General features: G+C 42.4%; 1 protein-coding gene across 1 annotated transcript in view; it reads left to right on the forward strand.

Annotated features, from left to right (window-relative positions):
- The window catches only part of CDHR1 (cadherin related family member 1), a 59,453-nt gene that overhangs the window by 32,977 nt on the left and 8,025 nt on the right, over nt 1-18,451 (forward strand). The window contains exons 12-16 of the mRNA XM_074999742.1: nt 647-799; nt 3,757-3,921; nt 7,553-7,620; nt 11,895-12,123; nt 13,289-13,543. Coding sequence (XP_074855843.1) covers nt 647-799; nt 3,757-3,921; nt 7,553-7,620; nt 11,895-12,123; nt 13,289-13,543 — 870 coding nt within the window. The remainder of the gene's footprint in view (nt 1-646; nt 800-3,756; nt 3,922-7,552; nt 7,621-11,894; nt 12,124-13,288; nt 13,544-18,451) is intronic.

Below are 18,451 nucleotides of genomic sequence, written 5' to 3' on the forward strand. Positions count from 1 at the left end.
TACCTGTGGTGCTGCTGGTGAGAGGGAGCTCCCTAAATCAGAAACCAAGAGGCAAAGCTGTGCGGCACATAAAAAAGCTTCATTGCTCTATGTGCCCATACCTACAGTACCGACTAAACTCACTAAGTCCTGTCCAGTAATGCATCAATCGTGCTGCAAAGCACAAGATTGATTCTCTGGAGACCCTTGGCTTCTTTGGTTGTTATAGAATCCCTGTCAGGAAGCTGGAAGGGATAAACTTGGCTGGAATCCCCTATCTGTATGCTCCCGGTTTACTGGAATACAACCGGCTTAGGGGACCCAAGCCTTGAAGCAAAATAAAAGCTTCTTCTTCATGTAATTGCCCACCTAGCCAGGCCTTCTGCAGTGGTTTTTCCATTGTAGTTGGAGGAATAATTAATCCATTTTTAGAAAGTTAAGTGTGTCCTGTGACCAGAGCTGCAGAGATTACTTTAGTAAGCCTCTTAGCATTTTCTTACCCAGGCGATGGGGAACAGAAGGTTCTAAGCAGTCAGCCAAACATTCTAATTATACACATACTGAATAAAAACAGAGCCTGTACAATAGAAAATGCAGCCCTGCTGTTAAAAGCAAGCAATGCCACTTTGTACTGCTTTTTATTTCATCTCTGCACTTTGTTCCCAAGGGGGCCAATGCTAGATTCAACCTCCGGCTAGTTGGACCCGGTGGCATCTTCCGAGTTGTTCCTCAAACCGTCCTGAATGAGGCTCAAGTTACCATAATAGTGGAAAACTCTGCTGCCATAGATTATGAGATGTTCCAGTTGCTAACTTTTAAGGTATGATGCATTCCTTGCCCTCTCCAGTCCAAAGATTCATATACCTGATGGGTTTTACTGACTTTTGGTTTCATCTGAGGCTGTCTGACTGAATGTTAGTGACGTTATAGCCCCATCAATGATGCTCACCAAGCCAAATTCTTCCCTCATGTAATTGACTCAGTGGAGATTAATGTTTGTAACTGAGGACTATGGGCTACTTTTGGTCCAATGACTGCAAGGAGCTCTATATATTACATTTGTTTAGAAATTCCATTTTGCAATATCTACCAAGCATTATAGACTGCATCCCTCAGGATGACTATTTCACTTACTATGTTAGTAAGCTCACTAGATGCAATTCTGGCCCCACGGATTTTAATGAATCCAGGATTTCACCCACTCATTTGTAGGCCATATGGTTCACGGTCTTGCTTTACGGTATGATATTGCTAGCAATGGCAGATGACCTCAGCTAATGGGTGATTAGTTTTCCACTGTAGTTCATTGCCTTCAACACCTTGTTAATTGTGAAATATTTACCCAAGTTATAGTTTGGTCCTAATGGCTCTGCCTGTTTTGGATACAAAGAGGCAGTTTCTGTAATGATTAGAGGGTGAAGTAGGATTCCAATTTCCTGGGTTCTATGCCCAGCCTTGCCAAGGATTTGCCATGTGATCTCAGTAAGTCACTTCACTGCTGTATCTCAGTTCCACCTTTTGCTATGTTTATAAAGCACCCAGGTGCTCTATAGATTCAAGGTGCTATAGAATTACAACATATTATTACTGTATTCAGATGGCAGCTTCATGACAGAAAATGATGCATTGCCCAAATCAGTCATAAATAGTACAGATTTACTTATGGCAAGTCACTAAAAGACCATTAATGAAATTACAAGCAACCAGCTCAAGAATACAAAGAGAATTTGGATGAATACTACTGCAATGGGCACCAAAAATAGTAAGTGAGGAGGACTTTTTTTATTATGATTTTGTTGGGATACAGTGATTTTCACATGTGCGTAAAGATGAACTGGGCAGATTTTGCTAAAAATGCAAAGCCTGTTTCTAAATTCCCCACTGGGAAAGCAGGGCAGTGGGGAAATCAGATATCCCGGTCTGAAATATGGTAATAATTTTTTTAAAACACCTCACTGGCTGTTTTATTTACATGACAAGTTCAAGCCATGTGCTCTGTTTGCATACACATGTACACACACATGCCAGAGTAAGTTCTTTCACTTAGCATTTTGGACACTATTTGGGAGGGTTTCTACTCATTTCTATCCCAAGAAGTTCGACAAAAGTGTTATATTTTCCCTAATCAGTGATCAGCTTCTTCCTTGCTGGTTAGACATCCATGAAACATTAGTCTGCCCACAGTGTATATAGCAGCCTGCCAGACCCGTTCTCCAGAATGTAGGTTGAAAAGCACAACACCTAGGGAAGTGACCCAGAGCTATTTGACCAAAAGATGTTCTGAGGAATTGGCCAAGACAATGGCAAGCTTATGCACCCCGGTTATCACAATGATTCACCCACCCTCTTGAGCTTTTGCCAGAGTCCCCAGTTCTCCTGGATGTCCAGTTAACAGCAGAGTGGCCAGAGATGTCTTCTGTTTTCAACTGACTCCTCTAGGCCCAGAGCCTATGGAGATATACATATCTCATTAAACTGGAAGAGATCTTGAGAGGTCATCGACTCCAGTTTCCTGCACTCACAGAAGGACCTATCACCATTCCAGACAGATTTATTTAATCTATTTGCCTGAGATTTCCTAAATGGCTTTCTCAGGGATTTAACTCACAACCTTGGGTTTAGCTGGCCCATACTCAACCACTGATGTGTCCCTTCCCACTCTGGTAACACATGTATGTGTCACTTCCAAATTGAACTGTTACAACTTAAACTTACGATGGGACAATCAGGAAGACCATTTAGCAGCTCAGTCAGGTGCAGCGTTCAATTTGCTTGCCTTTTCAGAGGCGCAAAACGATAACCTATCATACCGATTAATGTTCTATCCACTCTGGTGCTATAGTTCATTGCAACATGGAATTCAGGGTGCTGGTCACTGTGTAATAAAGTCTTAATTGTTCAGGCCCTGCAGTTACAGAAGTTGTCTCTTCCTCTAAGCTTCACCATGACACCTGCACTCAGAAGGTAGGATTCAGGTAGAGTGAAGCTTAAGGGAATTTGAGCTGGGAGATCTCATTAGTGGAACCTCTGGAATTCAATCCTGATTTAAATCTATGAGTCCCAGCCTGGCTGTATGTCAAGGTATAAAATGCATTTCTTGTTCTAGGCTTCTCAGTGACACCAGGTTCTGCCGACCCCTGATATATTATCTGGTATCTGCTGTCTCCCATCCTGAGCTCATATAAAGAAGTTGTGTCATCTTCTGCAAACAGCTGCAGAACACTGAGTATAACTGTGCAGCAAATAATCCGTGAAATTTAGCCTCTATATCTGCAAAATGTTCCCCAGCAGATCATGCTTCCATCAGTTTTATTCATCATTCAAGCTAATTCAATGCATTGGAAGCACATAAAATCTGCATCAGTTCTCTGCAGATGTTTGATTTTCAATATTCATTCTCTGAGCTATGCTGATAACTGTGATTGGTCACACAAGCACTTCCACTGTACATAATGACACAAGCAGATTTAAAATTTGGTTTCTGCACATTCTTTCGGTGACAAATTTGAAATCCTCCTCCAACAAAAATATGAATGGATTGTTCAGATGATTGTGGCAAGCAAACACAAAGTGGACAGGGACATTTATTTTAAGGGATTTTTTTAATTTAAAATTTGAGTTTCAGCTTGCATGACTTGCAAATTATGCAAAGCATATTTTCCTTCTTGTGGTGTGGGTTTCTGTTCTAGCTGGGGTAAAATGCTTCTAGGCATCATGAAAGATACCTCCCAAATACGTGCAATAATGATAGTAGAATTCACTATTTTATCATCTTAGCTTCTTGCCATAGAGGTGAACACTCCTGAGAAGTTCAGCTCCACGGCGGATATAGTGATACGTCTGTTGGACACCAATGACAACGTCCCAAAGTTCTCATCAGACTATTACATCGCCAGGATTCCAGAGAATTCCCCAGGAGGATCCAATGTAGTGGCTGTAACAGTAAGCTTTATTCAGTCTTCCAGAGATGTATCTGAACTAACTAGCTGTCTGTGGAGACTGCCATAGCATGTCAATGCCTCCATCTTTGTGATTTTTTTTCCTTGTAAGCACTATTCTGCTCCCACATTGAAAGCAATGGTACTTTTGTCACTGAACTGGTGGGAGTCAGTCCTATCTTTGCTGGTTGCTCATCTGCTGATTCATCTTGAAACCACTGAGTAAATGAAAACCTGCTCCTGTAATCTCATAATTAAGTATATTTGGACTAAAAAACAATATGGACTCAGAGATACCACCATAGCCAGTGGAGCAGGTACATTAAGCTCCAGCACATGGATTACCTTCTATTTAGCACACAGTGCCAAGCATGGTAGCCATTATTTCAGCAAAGCCTTCCTAATCCATGTGTCTGAAGGGCCATTTCAAAATTTCTGGTGTTTTTTAAGTCACAAAAAGGTCTCTCCTTTAACAAAATCAATCATTATCCAATTAGAAAACTCAAAACTCAATCATAGCTGAGTGAGTTTGGTACCATCGCATTGCATTTGACTGAGGGTGAACACAAAGAATGAAAAATGGCTGCTGGTAAATTTCTAATCCCATCTTGCCTAGCTTGCAAAGGTGTTATAATTGCAACATGCACAACTATGCTTTCATGTATTGAGAAATGGGAAGAAATAGTTATATATTTACCAGTATCTCACACTACCAGAAGATGAAAAGAAAATGTGAAAGAGACCCTGTTAACACTGGAGAAACATTTCCAGCCCAAAAGAAATGTTATGCATATGTTTAATACAACCACTAGGGTAAGAGCTAAAACCCACAAATCAGGATGTCACACAAAGCTGAGAAAGGTGCTCTAACTGGGGGCCAAGGGAAGAGGCTAATGGGACACCTGCCCCAGGGCCCAGCATTTCAAAGGGGCCTGGACCTGTGGCTGTCCCACTGCTGAAGTAGTAGCAGTGGTGGACAGAGCTCTGGGCCCCTTTGAAATGCTGCAGAGTGCTGTGCCGCCACTCGAGGCACAATGGGGAGAGGCCAGGCTGACTACCCTAAGCTCTGCCCCTTCTGCCTGGGGACAGGGAGCTGGTTCCCCCCTCCCACCTTGCCCCCAGGCCTGCTAAAGAAGCCCAAATTAATCCTATTGTGCACTGTAGAGGCACTGAACATGCTACTGAAAATACTAACTGCAGACCCTAGTGTTAAAAACACTAAACCCTATATAGGAAAAGTATCAAAACAAGAAAGAAGAAGCTCAGTGTAGGACACTGCTGCAAAGGCAGCATAGCATATCTTATGTCTACACAGAAGCCTTATTTCGAAATAAGGTATTCTGTCTTAACAGCACCTATTTCGAAATAGGCACTGTTCCTTGTAGAATGAGCTTTACCAGTTTCGAAATAAGCCAATCACTATGGCCGTGGCTATACTAGCACCCGCCTTTCAAAAGGGGGATGCTAATGAGCCAGTTCGGCAGATGCTAACGAAGCGCTGCCATGCGTATGCAGTGCCTCAGTAGCAGGATGGCCACCACACGCATTTCAAAAGTGCCACTTTCGAAACACACAGCGCAGGTGTAGACAGGGGCCCTTTGAAAGGACCCCCCGGATTTCGAAAGCCCCTTCTTCCCATTTTGTTTTGGGAAGAAGGGGCTTTGGAAATCCGGGGGGGGTCCTTTAGAAAAGCCCCCATCTACACCCACGGTGTGTGTTTCGAAAGTGGCACTTTTGAAATGCGTGTGGTGGCCATTCTGCTACTGAGGTGCTGCATATGCATGGCAGAGCTTCGTTAGCATCCGCCGAACTGGCTCATTAGCATCCCCACTTTCGAAAGGGGGGTGCTAGTGTAGCCACAGCCTATCTCAAAATTATTTTGAAATAGTGGTTGTGTTTGTGTAGACACTAGGGCTACGTCTACACTAGCCAGAAACTTCGAAATGGCCATGCAAATGACCATTTCGAAGTTTACTAATGAAGCGCTGAAATACATATTCAGTGCCTCATCAGCATGCGGGCGGCCATGGCACTTCGAAATTGATGAGGCTCATCCAGATGGGGCTCCTTTTCGAAGGGACCCCACCTACTTCGAAGTCCCCTTATTCCTATGAGCAGATGGGAATAAGGGGGCTTCGAAGTAGCAGGGATCCTTTCAAAAAGAAGCCCCGTCTGGATGAGCCGAGCAGCAGCGAGCCGTGTCAATTTCAAAGTGCCGTGGCTGCCCACATGCTAATGAGGCACTGAATATGTATTTCAGCACTTCATTAGTCAACTTCGAAATGGTCATTTGCATGGCCATTTCGAAGTTTCTGGCTAGTGTAGACATGGCCTAGGATAGTTATCTCAAAATAGCTTTGCTGTGTAGACCTACCCATGAAAAATATCATGTAGCCTTAATATAGAAGTCAATGTGGAAGGAGAAAAATGTTCTGTACTAGAGGGGTCTGCAGAAAATGTTAAAAAAATATTTTGCAAAAACAGTGAAATGATTTGATGATTCAGATCAAAGGCAAAGATCATGTAGGCACCAGCTTAGTGTCTGGTCCAGATTCATAGACATGTGCAGCAAGTTGAGACACTGTAGGTTGCTGTTATAGTAGGAAATGTAGATATGAAAGATGTGTTAGAGAACATTGGACATCTCAGGGAGAAGTATAGCATGTAAAAAGTATTTCAGTACAAAGAACCCAGAGTGATGAGACCTAAGAAATTGACAAGGATCCGTGGTAATTATCAGGAACTTGATGCAAATCATCACTCCCCCTACACAGCTACAGATGAGTTACACTGGACTTCCATGAGTTTAGAAATCAAAGACATTCTTAAAGATTGCAAAACCAGCAATAAATTTTTAAATGAGCAAGTTGAAGGAACCTGTTACACATTCATCTGGATACCTGCCTACATCAAGCATCTTTACATTTAGAAGAAGATGGGCAGATACCCTCATATAATAAACAAATTCTTGTAGGAAGCAAATAAAACAGAAATAGCTCCTATAATCGGTGAGTCATCTGCTTCTCTCAAACCTAAGCCAAAGAAGAAACTAATAAAAGTACAGAAAAAAGTGCAACATCTGTAGAGATATGTGCAACACAGCCTGGAACCACATGTGTGAGAATAATCAAAATGCCAGACAGACTGAAAAATTGTTATTTACAAATTGCCAACTAAATATACCACAGCACAGACATATTTTTTTTTAAAAAGTCTGTGTTTTAGAGAGAGAATGCGCTTGTATTTTAGCAGATATCTAAAAAAGCTTATGAATTAGTTTGTTTGGTCAGTGCACTAACGCATCACTTACTCATGAAAGAAAGGATGTTACAAGTGTCAAATTCATAAGAATGGAGCCAGTTAGTATGTATTATAGACTACAGGGTTTATGTTGGAGTGGAGTACTTTAGCAGGGGGTTGCATGCAAAAAATGTTGCTACATCACTCAATGCAATATGATGTTGTAGGAGTTCGCAAACTTCCAAATCTTCATGAAAATTCCATAAATGTACTGACAAAACATTTTAATAGGGTGAAAAATCTATTTGGCTTTTACCTTGCTGTTGTGAGGCACAACAGGAAAATACACTTTACTACCAGCTAATAAATCAGACTCTTTTGATTCTTTTCTTAAGGCTACAGACCCAGATTCAGGGCTTTGGGGAGAAGTCAAATACTCCATATATGGAACGGGAGCAGATCTGTAAGTTAAAAAAAAAAAACCCAAAGTTAACCACAGTGCATTGAAATGAGAAATCATTACTGACAATATATGAAGATAAGGACAACTGTTGGCATCTCAGACTAATTCATGTTGAGATTATTTTGGGGGGGGAGGTCATTTACCCTGTATCTTTCATAAGCTGTTTCTGTTAAAATATTTTCTCTGCGAAAAACAGGCAAGTACTTGTGTGTGTTTGTGGTGTTTTGCCCACCAAAGAAACATAGGCAGCTACTATGAGAATGCCCAGAATCTGTTCAAACTATCATCTCAAAAACTGCTTTTCACAGGAGGAAGAGATGCTTATGCTGGTTATTGTGAAAGCCCAGTACGCAACACCCGCCCACACCTCCATTTAGCTGCAAAATAGTGCCAGTTCAACACTTAACTTGATGTGCAGAAAAGACTAAAAAGTAATGGGAAGCTATTCTACCAATTCCCACAATGTTTTTGAAGTCTGACGCTGACAGTGCTTCAGGCAGTCATGGCTGGTACCACTGGAGAACTGTTGCCTCCCTCTAACCTAGTAGCTGCAGGACAGGGAGGAAGGCAACAGTATGGTCACCAGGTTTCTAATAGATGCCTACCTCCTTCTTCCTGTTGTAGGACAGATGAAAATGAGCACCAGTTTGATCAGCACTCCAACCACAGTTATTGCACATGCAATAATTGGCTGGGGCTCTTCACCTTCGCAGATATGACTGGCCGTCTCTCACAGTGGTGCTAACACTTCGCCCTTATGACTTAAAAGGTTGGAAAAAAGAACTTGCAAATGCATGTGATGTCCAGGCTCCCATCCCCCTCTCCTGCAAAAATTTAATTTTTTTTGATGAATTCCCCCTCTGGTTTTATGGTTCTGTTCCGAATTTGAGTAGGATACTAATTATGACAGTCAAAATCCAGAATTTCAGGGGGTTATTGGGAAACAGCCAAACAAGAAACACTGATGCAGGAGCTTCTAAGTCATGGCTTATTCTGAGCTTCTCGCTAAATCCTGAAGCAAGCTGTTAATTGGGTAGAAGTAGGCAAACAAAGGTCATCCAAAGGTTTCAGACCTAATAAGTTTAAAATGTAACAGCTGGTGCCAAAAAGCCTCTGAAGGCTTGAAAAAGAGATGGTGTACGTGCAAATTTATTCTGATTTTCACACTCCTAACACTAAAATAGAATTTAAACAGGGAAATGAGGTTGTTGGTTGGAGGTGGGGGAGTTTCCTGACCATGGAACTTTTCTAGTTAAGTCAAACTGGAAACTCAGGTATCTGAGTTCAGTTTCCAGCTCTTATACAGACCTCCAGTGTGAGCTGGTGCACATCACTTCGGCCTGGGCTACATGCCAGTTCCAGTGTAACTGGGCTACATACAGTTCCAGTGTCCTTCTTTCAGGTAGGGCTGTGATGTTTCTGCCCGAAACGGTTAAAATGGTACAGTTTCTAGCACAGATGCAGTTGTACAGCTATAAAGGTGCAGTATATTGGAAAAGCTTATCCCCTGTCCCAACATGAACCGCAATATCAGCATGTGGAGGGATCGACTCCCCACTGGCACCTCCTCACAGCAGAGTGTGGCAGAGCAGCACTCTGCCCACTGGGGCCTCCTACCAAAGGTTGCACTGCCTGGGTGGTGGCCTACCTCTTCCTGTGCCTTGGCCCTCACTTCAAAGTCTCTCCCCGTCCAGGATTGGTGAACAAAAAAGAAAGGGAAATAATGCAAATAAAGTGAGTTAGTTAGGCCTAGAGGGGAGTGCATCCACTGTGGATCAAGATCTGGCCTTCCCTTCCTGGAAGGAGAGTGCAACAGGCAATGGGTGTCTGGGAAGCTCGTGGCTCAGTCAGCCCCTTCCTCAGGAGGTCAGGGTTGAAGATTTATTCTTTTCCCTGGTCTGCCAACAAACGAGCTATTCTGCTCCATTCTCAAATGTCCTCCTCCAACCTTGAAGATGTGGCTGAGTAGGGCTGGTTGAGCCCAGATCAGCTCCTTAACCCCTGGTTGCCCAGTTTGGGCTTATCACTATCACACAATATAACTCTGCCTTACAGCAATAGAAGTGAGCTCTCACCAGGGTGCTAAAATACTCCACCTCTATTGGCAGAATTAAAGTGGTACGATTTTTGTGTGTCAACAAGGCCTTAATCTCTCTGTGCCTCAGTTCTCCATCTGTGAAATGGGACCAATAAAACTGCCTTTTATAGTTTTTGTCATTTTAGATTGTTAGCGCTTCAGCGCAGGGACCGTTTCTTTCTGTGGAGTTGCACAGCACTCAGCACTGCAAGCTCTTTTTCTTTATTGAAGCTTGCAGGTATTGAACACAAACAGCTCATCATCATAGATAAAAACAATGCCAGTTTTACAGTAATTGTATATTGAGCTCAAAATTGATGCAAAAATACTTTATTCTATTTCTTATTAATTACAGGAAATGTAAAACCTTTCATTATTACACAATCCTCTTTTTGGGCTTAAAATGACAGAATCCATTGAAAAGACAGGATATAGGCATCTTTAAGCAAAATTCAGTCTTTTTTCTGTCACTCTTGCCTAGCACTGAACTCACCCTGGATAATTGGAATGCCTGCAACCTCCCAATACCAGTGTATGAAACAGTGATCATTTTTGGTGGGCACGTCACTTTTTAGAGGTCGTAGGGGAACCATGTAACTTACGCATTCTGAGACACCAACTAAGAGACAAATATTGCATGCAACACACTTTTCTCTGTTATTCAGCTTGTGTCAATCAAACTTATTTTATTCCAGACATGATCTAAAACATTGTACTTATACACTGAATAAACATGACCCTCTCTGATGTTTTTTGCTCAAAGAGATCACCTTTGGGAAAAAGCCATCACACTGAGCACTTCATGAGCACAAAAGCTTCTAAGAAATGCAACCAAAAGAGCTAACACAGAAAGAATAAAAGAACACCGCATAATAATAATTCCCCGCTTTTTGAAACAAAAAAGGACAAACAAAAATATGTAGAGATCGTGACTTGGGATCTGTCAGGTTTTTAGGTCTGTTCTCAGAAAAGGAGAGACCTTGTAGAAGGTTCCCAGCTGCATACATTCCAGCTTTATACCGCGACCCACATATTTAACATTCATTAGTCCAGAACTGAACTGTACTGTACAATGGACTCAGTTCTCAGCTAGAACGAGTATATGCTCAGCGCAGCTGAGAAGACAGGGTGGGGAGGGGAGGAAAGCTGTTTCTAGCCCATGTTTCCACTAGCCCAGTCCTGGCCTGAAGCATCCAGTATAACTTAGAGTAGTTGCCAAAGACCTGCTGAACAGTCAGCTACTTCATCTTCTCTGTACCTGATGTGAGGCCACCCCACAACAAAGCCCTGCCCACCCCAGATGCATCTTGCTGCATTGTGAGGCAGGGAAATGAATGGCTATGCCTGCTTTACGCCACACAGCGTGTCCCAGTGTCAGAAGAAAACCTCAACGGCTTCTTTAGTGGGGGGGGGGGGGCTGTGTTTGTCCATTGACTGCTGAGCTTTGATATAAACCTTGTGACCCCGCTGAGCATAAGCAGAACCAACAAGACAAGATGAAAATTAACTTGAGCTGTCCTCCATTCTGGGTACCAATATCTTACCCAGCAGTTCAATATTGAGGCCCAGTAGTTTCCAACCAGTGAGCTGCGACACACTGGTGTGCTGTGAGAACTGTCCACGTGTGCCATGAAATTTCATCAATTTCCCCTCTCCACAGCTCTTTGCTGAACCATTGCAGAGGGAAATCGATGACCCCATACCCACTGAGGCTCAAGCAACAAGGTTGCCTGAGTCCCAGCTGGTGCAGAGTTCATCAATTTTCCCTCACAGTGGCTCTGGCTGGGGCAGAAGGAAGGATGGGTGGAAGCCTGTTAGATCTGGGATGCAGTTTAAATGTCACATACTTGCTCCTACAGGCTGGCAGTGAGAGTAGCCTGATCTCTGGAGGTGCCTTGTCCCCCATACCATGAGTATTCTCTGAAGTTACTTGATTATGCAACGTCCCATTTGATCCTTGTTTAGCTTGTTGTATCTACTACTATGTTGCAAACCTCTCTAGTGAGACTGTAACCATAGTAAATGTGACATTTATGAGCAATCAATTCAGCTGCAAAAAGTGGGTGTGCGGTGGAATTGTCTGTCTCTTTGAAGTGCACTGTGTTACTGAAAAGGTTGGGAGCCACTGTTCTAGACTAGGACATGAGCACCCATGTTGTGACACACAGAATGTTTCTTCTTCATGCATCTCCTTCAGATTTCTCATCCACCCATCAACAGGAATTATTTACACCCAGCCATGGGCCACATTAGACGCTGAAGTCACTGCCAAGTACAACTTCTATGTGAAGGCAGAAGACACAGAAGGGAAGTACAGCTTGGCTGAGGTGTTTATCACTGTACTAGATGTCAATGACCATTCTCCAGAGTTCAACGAGAACATCCAGGAAAAAACAATGATCATTGGATCACCTGTGAAAATAGAGGTGAGGAAAGAAATGAAGTATGAGGCTACGGTGGACTCAGAGTTAGTACGACACTGAGTGCTTTGAACATTGTACCCCTAAGTGTGCACACAAGGGATGAGGGTGAACAAGCCAAATTTGTTTCCCTCTACAGGTTAAACCTCTCTAATCCAGAACCTTCTCATCCATTAACATCTGTAATCCAGCATGATTTTAGTTAACTGGGTGACCACTTATCATGGATATGGCTATGTTTTCCATGGTACCATGAAGTTTGTCTACAGCCACCAGTGTTTGTTCTCGATGTTCTGTTTTGTTATTTAGCTGTAATTTACCCCTCCATGTCTTCTAAGATCCCAGTAACCAGTGAAAGTGTTGGTAATATTGCTAGACATTATTAACCTCCCATGGTCCAGAAAGTTCTCTTGTCTGGCACCAGCCAGGTCCTGAGGATTAGAAAGGTTCAACCTATAGTATGTTTTTGCCTTTTGGGTGTGGCAGTGTAGAACACAGGTATAAAACATACATTGATAGTGTTTTATGTACTGTTCAAAGGGGAAATGCAAAAGAAACGTAACTCTGGAAAAAATGACAAACCCGAGTTTAAACTAGCAGTTTGCACATAGTGTGCGATAGAGTGCTAGATTTAAAATAAGTCTATCACCATCACCAGTGGCAAGGAGTGAGTAAATGTTCATGGGGATTGAAACCAGGCTACTGCTCAAAACAGAAGTCAAATCCATTGGGAAGTCTGTTTGAAAATATTTGCATCTCTTTGTGTTGTTACATTGGTTCTGTAAGGTGAATCGGTATTGGTTTCCAGCAGTGTATGTAATGCTCTGATGTGTAGTATGAAAAGAAAAGCAGATGTCATGCACAGCTAAATGGCAATCTACCTAAAATATACATTAGCAAACCTGCATTATCAAGTCTAAAGACAAGACTAGCAAAAGTGCCTGAGCATGTTGTATTTGGATTTTCTTTCTTATATACTTTAATCTCAAATAAAAAAAATGTCCAGACAGAAAGGACTGACACTTTTGTCATCAAAGGTCATACGGTGGTATCTCAGTAATCTCAAAGCAGAAGCTTTGACTATCCCTAAAGTGCCCAGGAACCCTTACATTCTCCCTTCACTCAAATTCATCAGCAATACATGTCTCTTTTCAACCTTTCTCCTCGACAGGCTATAGATCAAGATGCTGAAGAACCCAACAACATTGTAGACTATTCTATTATGCAAGCAGATCCAGCCAATGTATTTGATATAGACCAAAGCACTGGAGAAATAAAGCTGAAGTCTTATATCAGATCCCTGGATATCATTCACAACATCACCAAGAATAAAGACTGTATATGGTCGGTGGTAGTCCAAGCCAAAGACCGAGGCTCCCCTTCATTTAGCACAACGGCAGTGCTGAAAATTGATATCACAGAAGAGGTAAGCAAATAATTTTTTTTAAAAAGACCACCCTTGGGAGAGGCTTGGGTGAAACCAAACAGGAGTTTCCACTCACACTATTTCTATAGAAAACAAAAAAAACAGGCCAGTAGCACTTCAAAAACTAACAAAATAATTTTTTAGGTGATGAGATTTTGTGGGACAGACTCACTTCTTCAGATCATAGCCATCCCATGAAAGCTCATCACCTAATAAATTATTCTGTTAGTCTTTGAAGTGCTACTGGACTGCTTTTTTGTTTTCATAGAATATAGACTAGCACGGCTTTCTCTCTGTTATTATTTCTATAGAGCACTGTTTAAGATTTCAATGGATGATACAGCAAAAAAGTAAAATGGCGGCCATCAGAGTCTTCCCAACAGATTTTTGTAGCTCTGCAGTTTGAGGCCTTTCCAGAGCACTGAGGCCCAACCAAGTTTTATGGTATCAGAGTCCTTAGAAAATCATTTTTGGAGGAGAGGGGAAGAATATAAGAACAAAAGACTAGCCATACTGAGTCAGGCCAAAGGTCCATCTAGCCAAGAATCCTATTTTCCAACACAGGCCAAAGCCATGCTCCCCAGAGGGAATGAACAGAACAGGTAATCAAGTGGGATCCATCTCCTGTTGCCCATTCACAGCTTACATGGAGATATACATACATATCTCATAGAGCTGGAAGGGACCTCAGGAGGTCATCAAGTCCAGTCCCCTGCCCTTTCAGCTGGCCCAAGCACCATCCCTGACAGATTTTTTTTTTTAATCTATTTGCTCTAGACCCTAAATGGCCTCCTCAAAGACTGAGCTTGCAACCCCAGGTTTACAAGATCAATGCTCAAACTGTGCTTCTGGCAAATGGAGGCTAGGGACACCAGCTCTGCCAATCCTGGCTCAAACCATTGATGGAGCTGTTCTCTGTGAACATATCTAGTTATTCATTGGCCCTGATATAGTCCTGACCTTCACAACATCCTCTGGCAAGGAGTTCCACAGGTTGATTTCTGCATTTTGTGAAAAAATACTTCTTTTTTTTGTTCTTGTTTTATACCTGCTGCCTATTAATTTAATGTGGTGAGCCCTAGTTCTTGTGTTATGAGGAGTAAATAACATCTTTTTGCCTTCTCAATGCCAGTCATGATTGTATAGACCTCCATCATATCCCCCTTAATCTTCTCTTTTCTAACCTGAAAAGTCCGAGTTTTATTCATCTCTCCTCACATGAAAGCTGTTTCATACGCTTCATCATTTTTGTTGAATTTTTCTGAATCATTTCCAATTCCAATACATCTTTTTTGAAATAGGGCATTTGTATGCAGCATTCAAGATGTGGGCATACCACAGATTTATATAGAGGCTGTAGAGATAAATGGTGCACTCATATCTTGAATAGTGTGGGGCTCTTGGTGGGGGGGGCAGGAGGGAGCCAGAATCTGGCTGAAAGATTAGTTCCTTTCATCTGGTGTCAGATTTATTTAAGGATTTATTCGCCCCTGAGATCGAGCTTCAGTCTGACTACTACATTTCTAAGATGTCAATCAAGAGAGACGACAGGGAATTGGAACAAAAATCATACTACTGCTCTGGAGAGCAGGGGATCAGAATTGGGGTTGTGAGGGCAATCAGATCAAAGACTAACTGTAATCCATTTCTCTCCCTTGGGATGCCAGCATGGCCCGCTGAGTGTAGTAACCTCCATAATATCACTGGGCCTGTCTACACTATCACCTTCCTTCAAAGGAAGGATGGTAATTAAGGTGTTGGGAGTTTACTACTGAAGTGCTACCATGCATAGGCAGTGCTTCATTAAGCAAATTCCCCCCTGCGGCAACTTCAAAGTTTTAAACTTCTAAGTATTGGTTCGCATCTAGCCACGGCTCACCGCCAGTACTTTGAAGTGCCGGGGCAACTTCGAAGTCCCCTTACTCCTCAAAATTTTGGGTAGAAATAAAGGAATTTCGAAGTTGGTGGGGTCCTTTCGAAAAGGAGCCCCTTATGGACGAGCTGCACGGTGGCAAGCCACGGCAATTTTAAAGTGCCGCAGCCAGCGGCATGCTAATGAGGTGCTGAATATGTATTTCAGCGCCTCATTAGTAATCTTCAAAATGTTCATTTGCGTGGCTATTTTGAAGATTTGGGCTAGTGTAGATGGAGCCTGAGGGTCAGAAAGCCTAGTGTATAGCCAGCTGTGTATTTGGTACCAGGCTTTTATACCATTTACTACCATGCAACCAGGGCTCAGAATTCATTCTTGCAGTAAACAAGTGACTACTGTAACAGGGTCAGGCCAGCAGACCCTGTCAGGAAGGGTGAAAGACATCTCAGGATGCAGCTTGAGCTAGGGGAGGAGGGGAAACAGCAGTTTTAAGCAGGCCAGTGAAAGCAACACAGAGGGACTGCAATTAAATAATGAGAGCCAGCTGATCTCACAGCTGGAATGCTGAGGGCTTTTAGAAGCTGTCCCAGCTAGGGAAGGAGCGAGGAGAGTGAGAAGGTGGATGAAGTAGGGGAGCAATGGAAAGTGAGATAAGGAGAGACAAGACATTAAGAAGACCAGGGAGTGTTTGCAAAAGTCAGGCGGGAAGAGTGCCTAGGATCCCCTCCCCTGGTGAGACTGAAAGTCCTGGCTGTGGCAGCAGGGAGGAGACTGACCAACATCAACAGAGGGGTTAGAGCTTAAACCCTCCACCCAGAGGTAGATGTGTGGAACCCTGGCAAGACACAGGGGCACCTTGCCACGTTACTTAAAAGACTGAGCAAATACCAATGTTGCACACACTAATGCCTTTTTGAATGCACAAGTGCAAATTTTAGAACTTGCACTCAAACCCTGTCAGTATAACCAGGGCACTCAGGTCTGAAAATTTGTTCCTCACTCTAAAGTTGTGAGGTTTGAATGGGTTTGCACTTAAAACACAGGAGCTATTGACTGCCTGGCATGCAATGCATCTAACCACATCGTAGCTTTCTTTTGACAGAGGCCCATAATTTGCAGACAAATAGAAATTTTCTTCATTCCTCTTAGCTAAATTAGGTCATTTCTTTGCAATTTTTTACTAGATTTTTCTGAGGTTGAAAGCTTTTACAATTAATGAAAAGTGCCTTTTAATAAATAAATCAAAAATGCATTCTTGCACCAGCCATATGTTAGCAAATGTATTGAGTTTACTATAATTTGTTATAATCTGCATCTAAAAATATAACAGACCAGAAATACTCATTTGAAGGACTCTTAAAAACAGTGAGACACCAAATTTGTCAATCTGAGGCATAGCTGTGTGGATTTACTATGAGTGAAATATTTTCCTGATTTAAAAAATAATTCAGCATCAACAGCATTCTTAAAGGTAATCAGGCCCCTGCAGCAAAATAACCCTTGGAAGAACCAGAAGATGTTACTGATGGGAAGTTGAATGGAGAAAAAAGATAAATGATCCAATCAAACTGTATTGTTCCACAAAGTGAAATGCAAAAGTAAAGTAAGGTACACGTAAAAATAAATTACATTTATGTGTTTTAATAATCCTCAGTATGGTTGGTAACCAAAACAAAAAGACTCTCAAATATATTATGCTTTTGTTGCCAGGGTCCCTTCAATCCGAGCCATTTATAGATTAAGGCACATTCCAAGCCTGATTTTCATTTGCACAAAACCCAGGTTTACACTGTAGTGCAATCTTAAAGAGACTATCAGGCCGGTGAAAATAGATTTTGATGCAAAAGAGCCTTTTTCTGTCTGGACTGAACCTACAAGGCATAAATGCAAATCTCTTCATATTAACTGTGCCTGGCTGTCTCTTTGTTTGGCTTAAAATGCAGCCAAAGTTCACCCAAGTAAAGTGCATCTACATCTGACATGCATCTGACTAAATGGATCTTTGCCCAGGAAAGCTTATGCTCAAAAAGTCTGTTAGTCTATAAGGTGCTCTGTAATCTGTTAGTCTATAAGGACTTCTCATTGTTATGGTGGATACAGACTAACACAGCTACCTCTAAGATACAAGGTAAAGTGGTGCTCCCTGTGTTCCCACTGATTGTTATCCATCTTCTGATAGATAAAAGGCTTCAGCAGGGAAAACTCAGTCGTCTTTAAATATGACGTCAGATTCCTCTCTGAGTGACACTGGTGTCAATCTAGAATAAGTTGACTGATGCTGAGACTTCATAACACTACCACTTCTAGAAGAATCTGGTCCCACATAACAGACATTTGACTGCTTCTGAGTTGCGGGGTATTTCCACAGTAAACGGGAAAAGTGGTTAACCCCTGAGGCAAACTGCAGTGCCTGTGACAGCTTATTGTTGGTGGTAATTTGTGCCTTAACCAGAACAATGCATTCAGCTTCCATTTTTAATACTAGATGACATGGAGTTTAATTCTGAGCCACCCCAGTACTTCTGAGAACATTTCCAGATCTTCTAGGATAAAATAATCGGTCACTCATGCTTTCGCAGAATTTCCCCTGGCCGCCATAGAGTGTAGTTGGTCTCAGCTACTGTATGTTAGTCCAGCGAGCCAGAGTTGCTGAGTGAGAAGCATCACAGAAATCTGGGCCTTGACAGGAGTCGGCGTACCAAACCTGTGAGCTCACAGGGGCCTGTTACTTTCCATCAGCACAAAAAGCTCAACAAGAACAGCAATATTAAAAGAGAAGGGAGTGAGTGCGGTTCTCCCTTTCTGAGTATGGAGGAGCTGAACGATGCCATGTTCCCTTTCCTGTTCCCTCTCTTGAACTTGGGGTGATCAGCTCTCCAAGACCTCCCACTCTTCTCTCTGGCTACTGGCTGGTGGAAGGAGATGTCCTCGGATGAGTTGCTGGAGAGAGAGTGGCAGGAGAAGCTTTTGTTCTGTTGGTTATCTAAAGGTCCCAAGACTTCCTGTCAGCAGGTGAAGCAGCTTTGGCTCCTAAC

The sequence above is a fragment of the Carettochelys insculpta genome, chromosome 7, assembly GCF_033958435.1.
Source record: "Carettochelys insculpta isolate YL-2023 chromosome 7, ASM3395843v1, whole genome shotgun sequence".
NCBI lineage: Eukaryota > Metazoa > Chordata > Testudines > Carettochelyidae > Carettochelys > Carettochelys insculpta.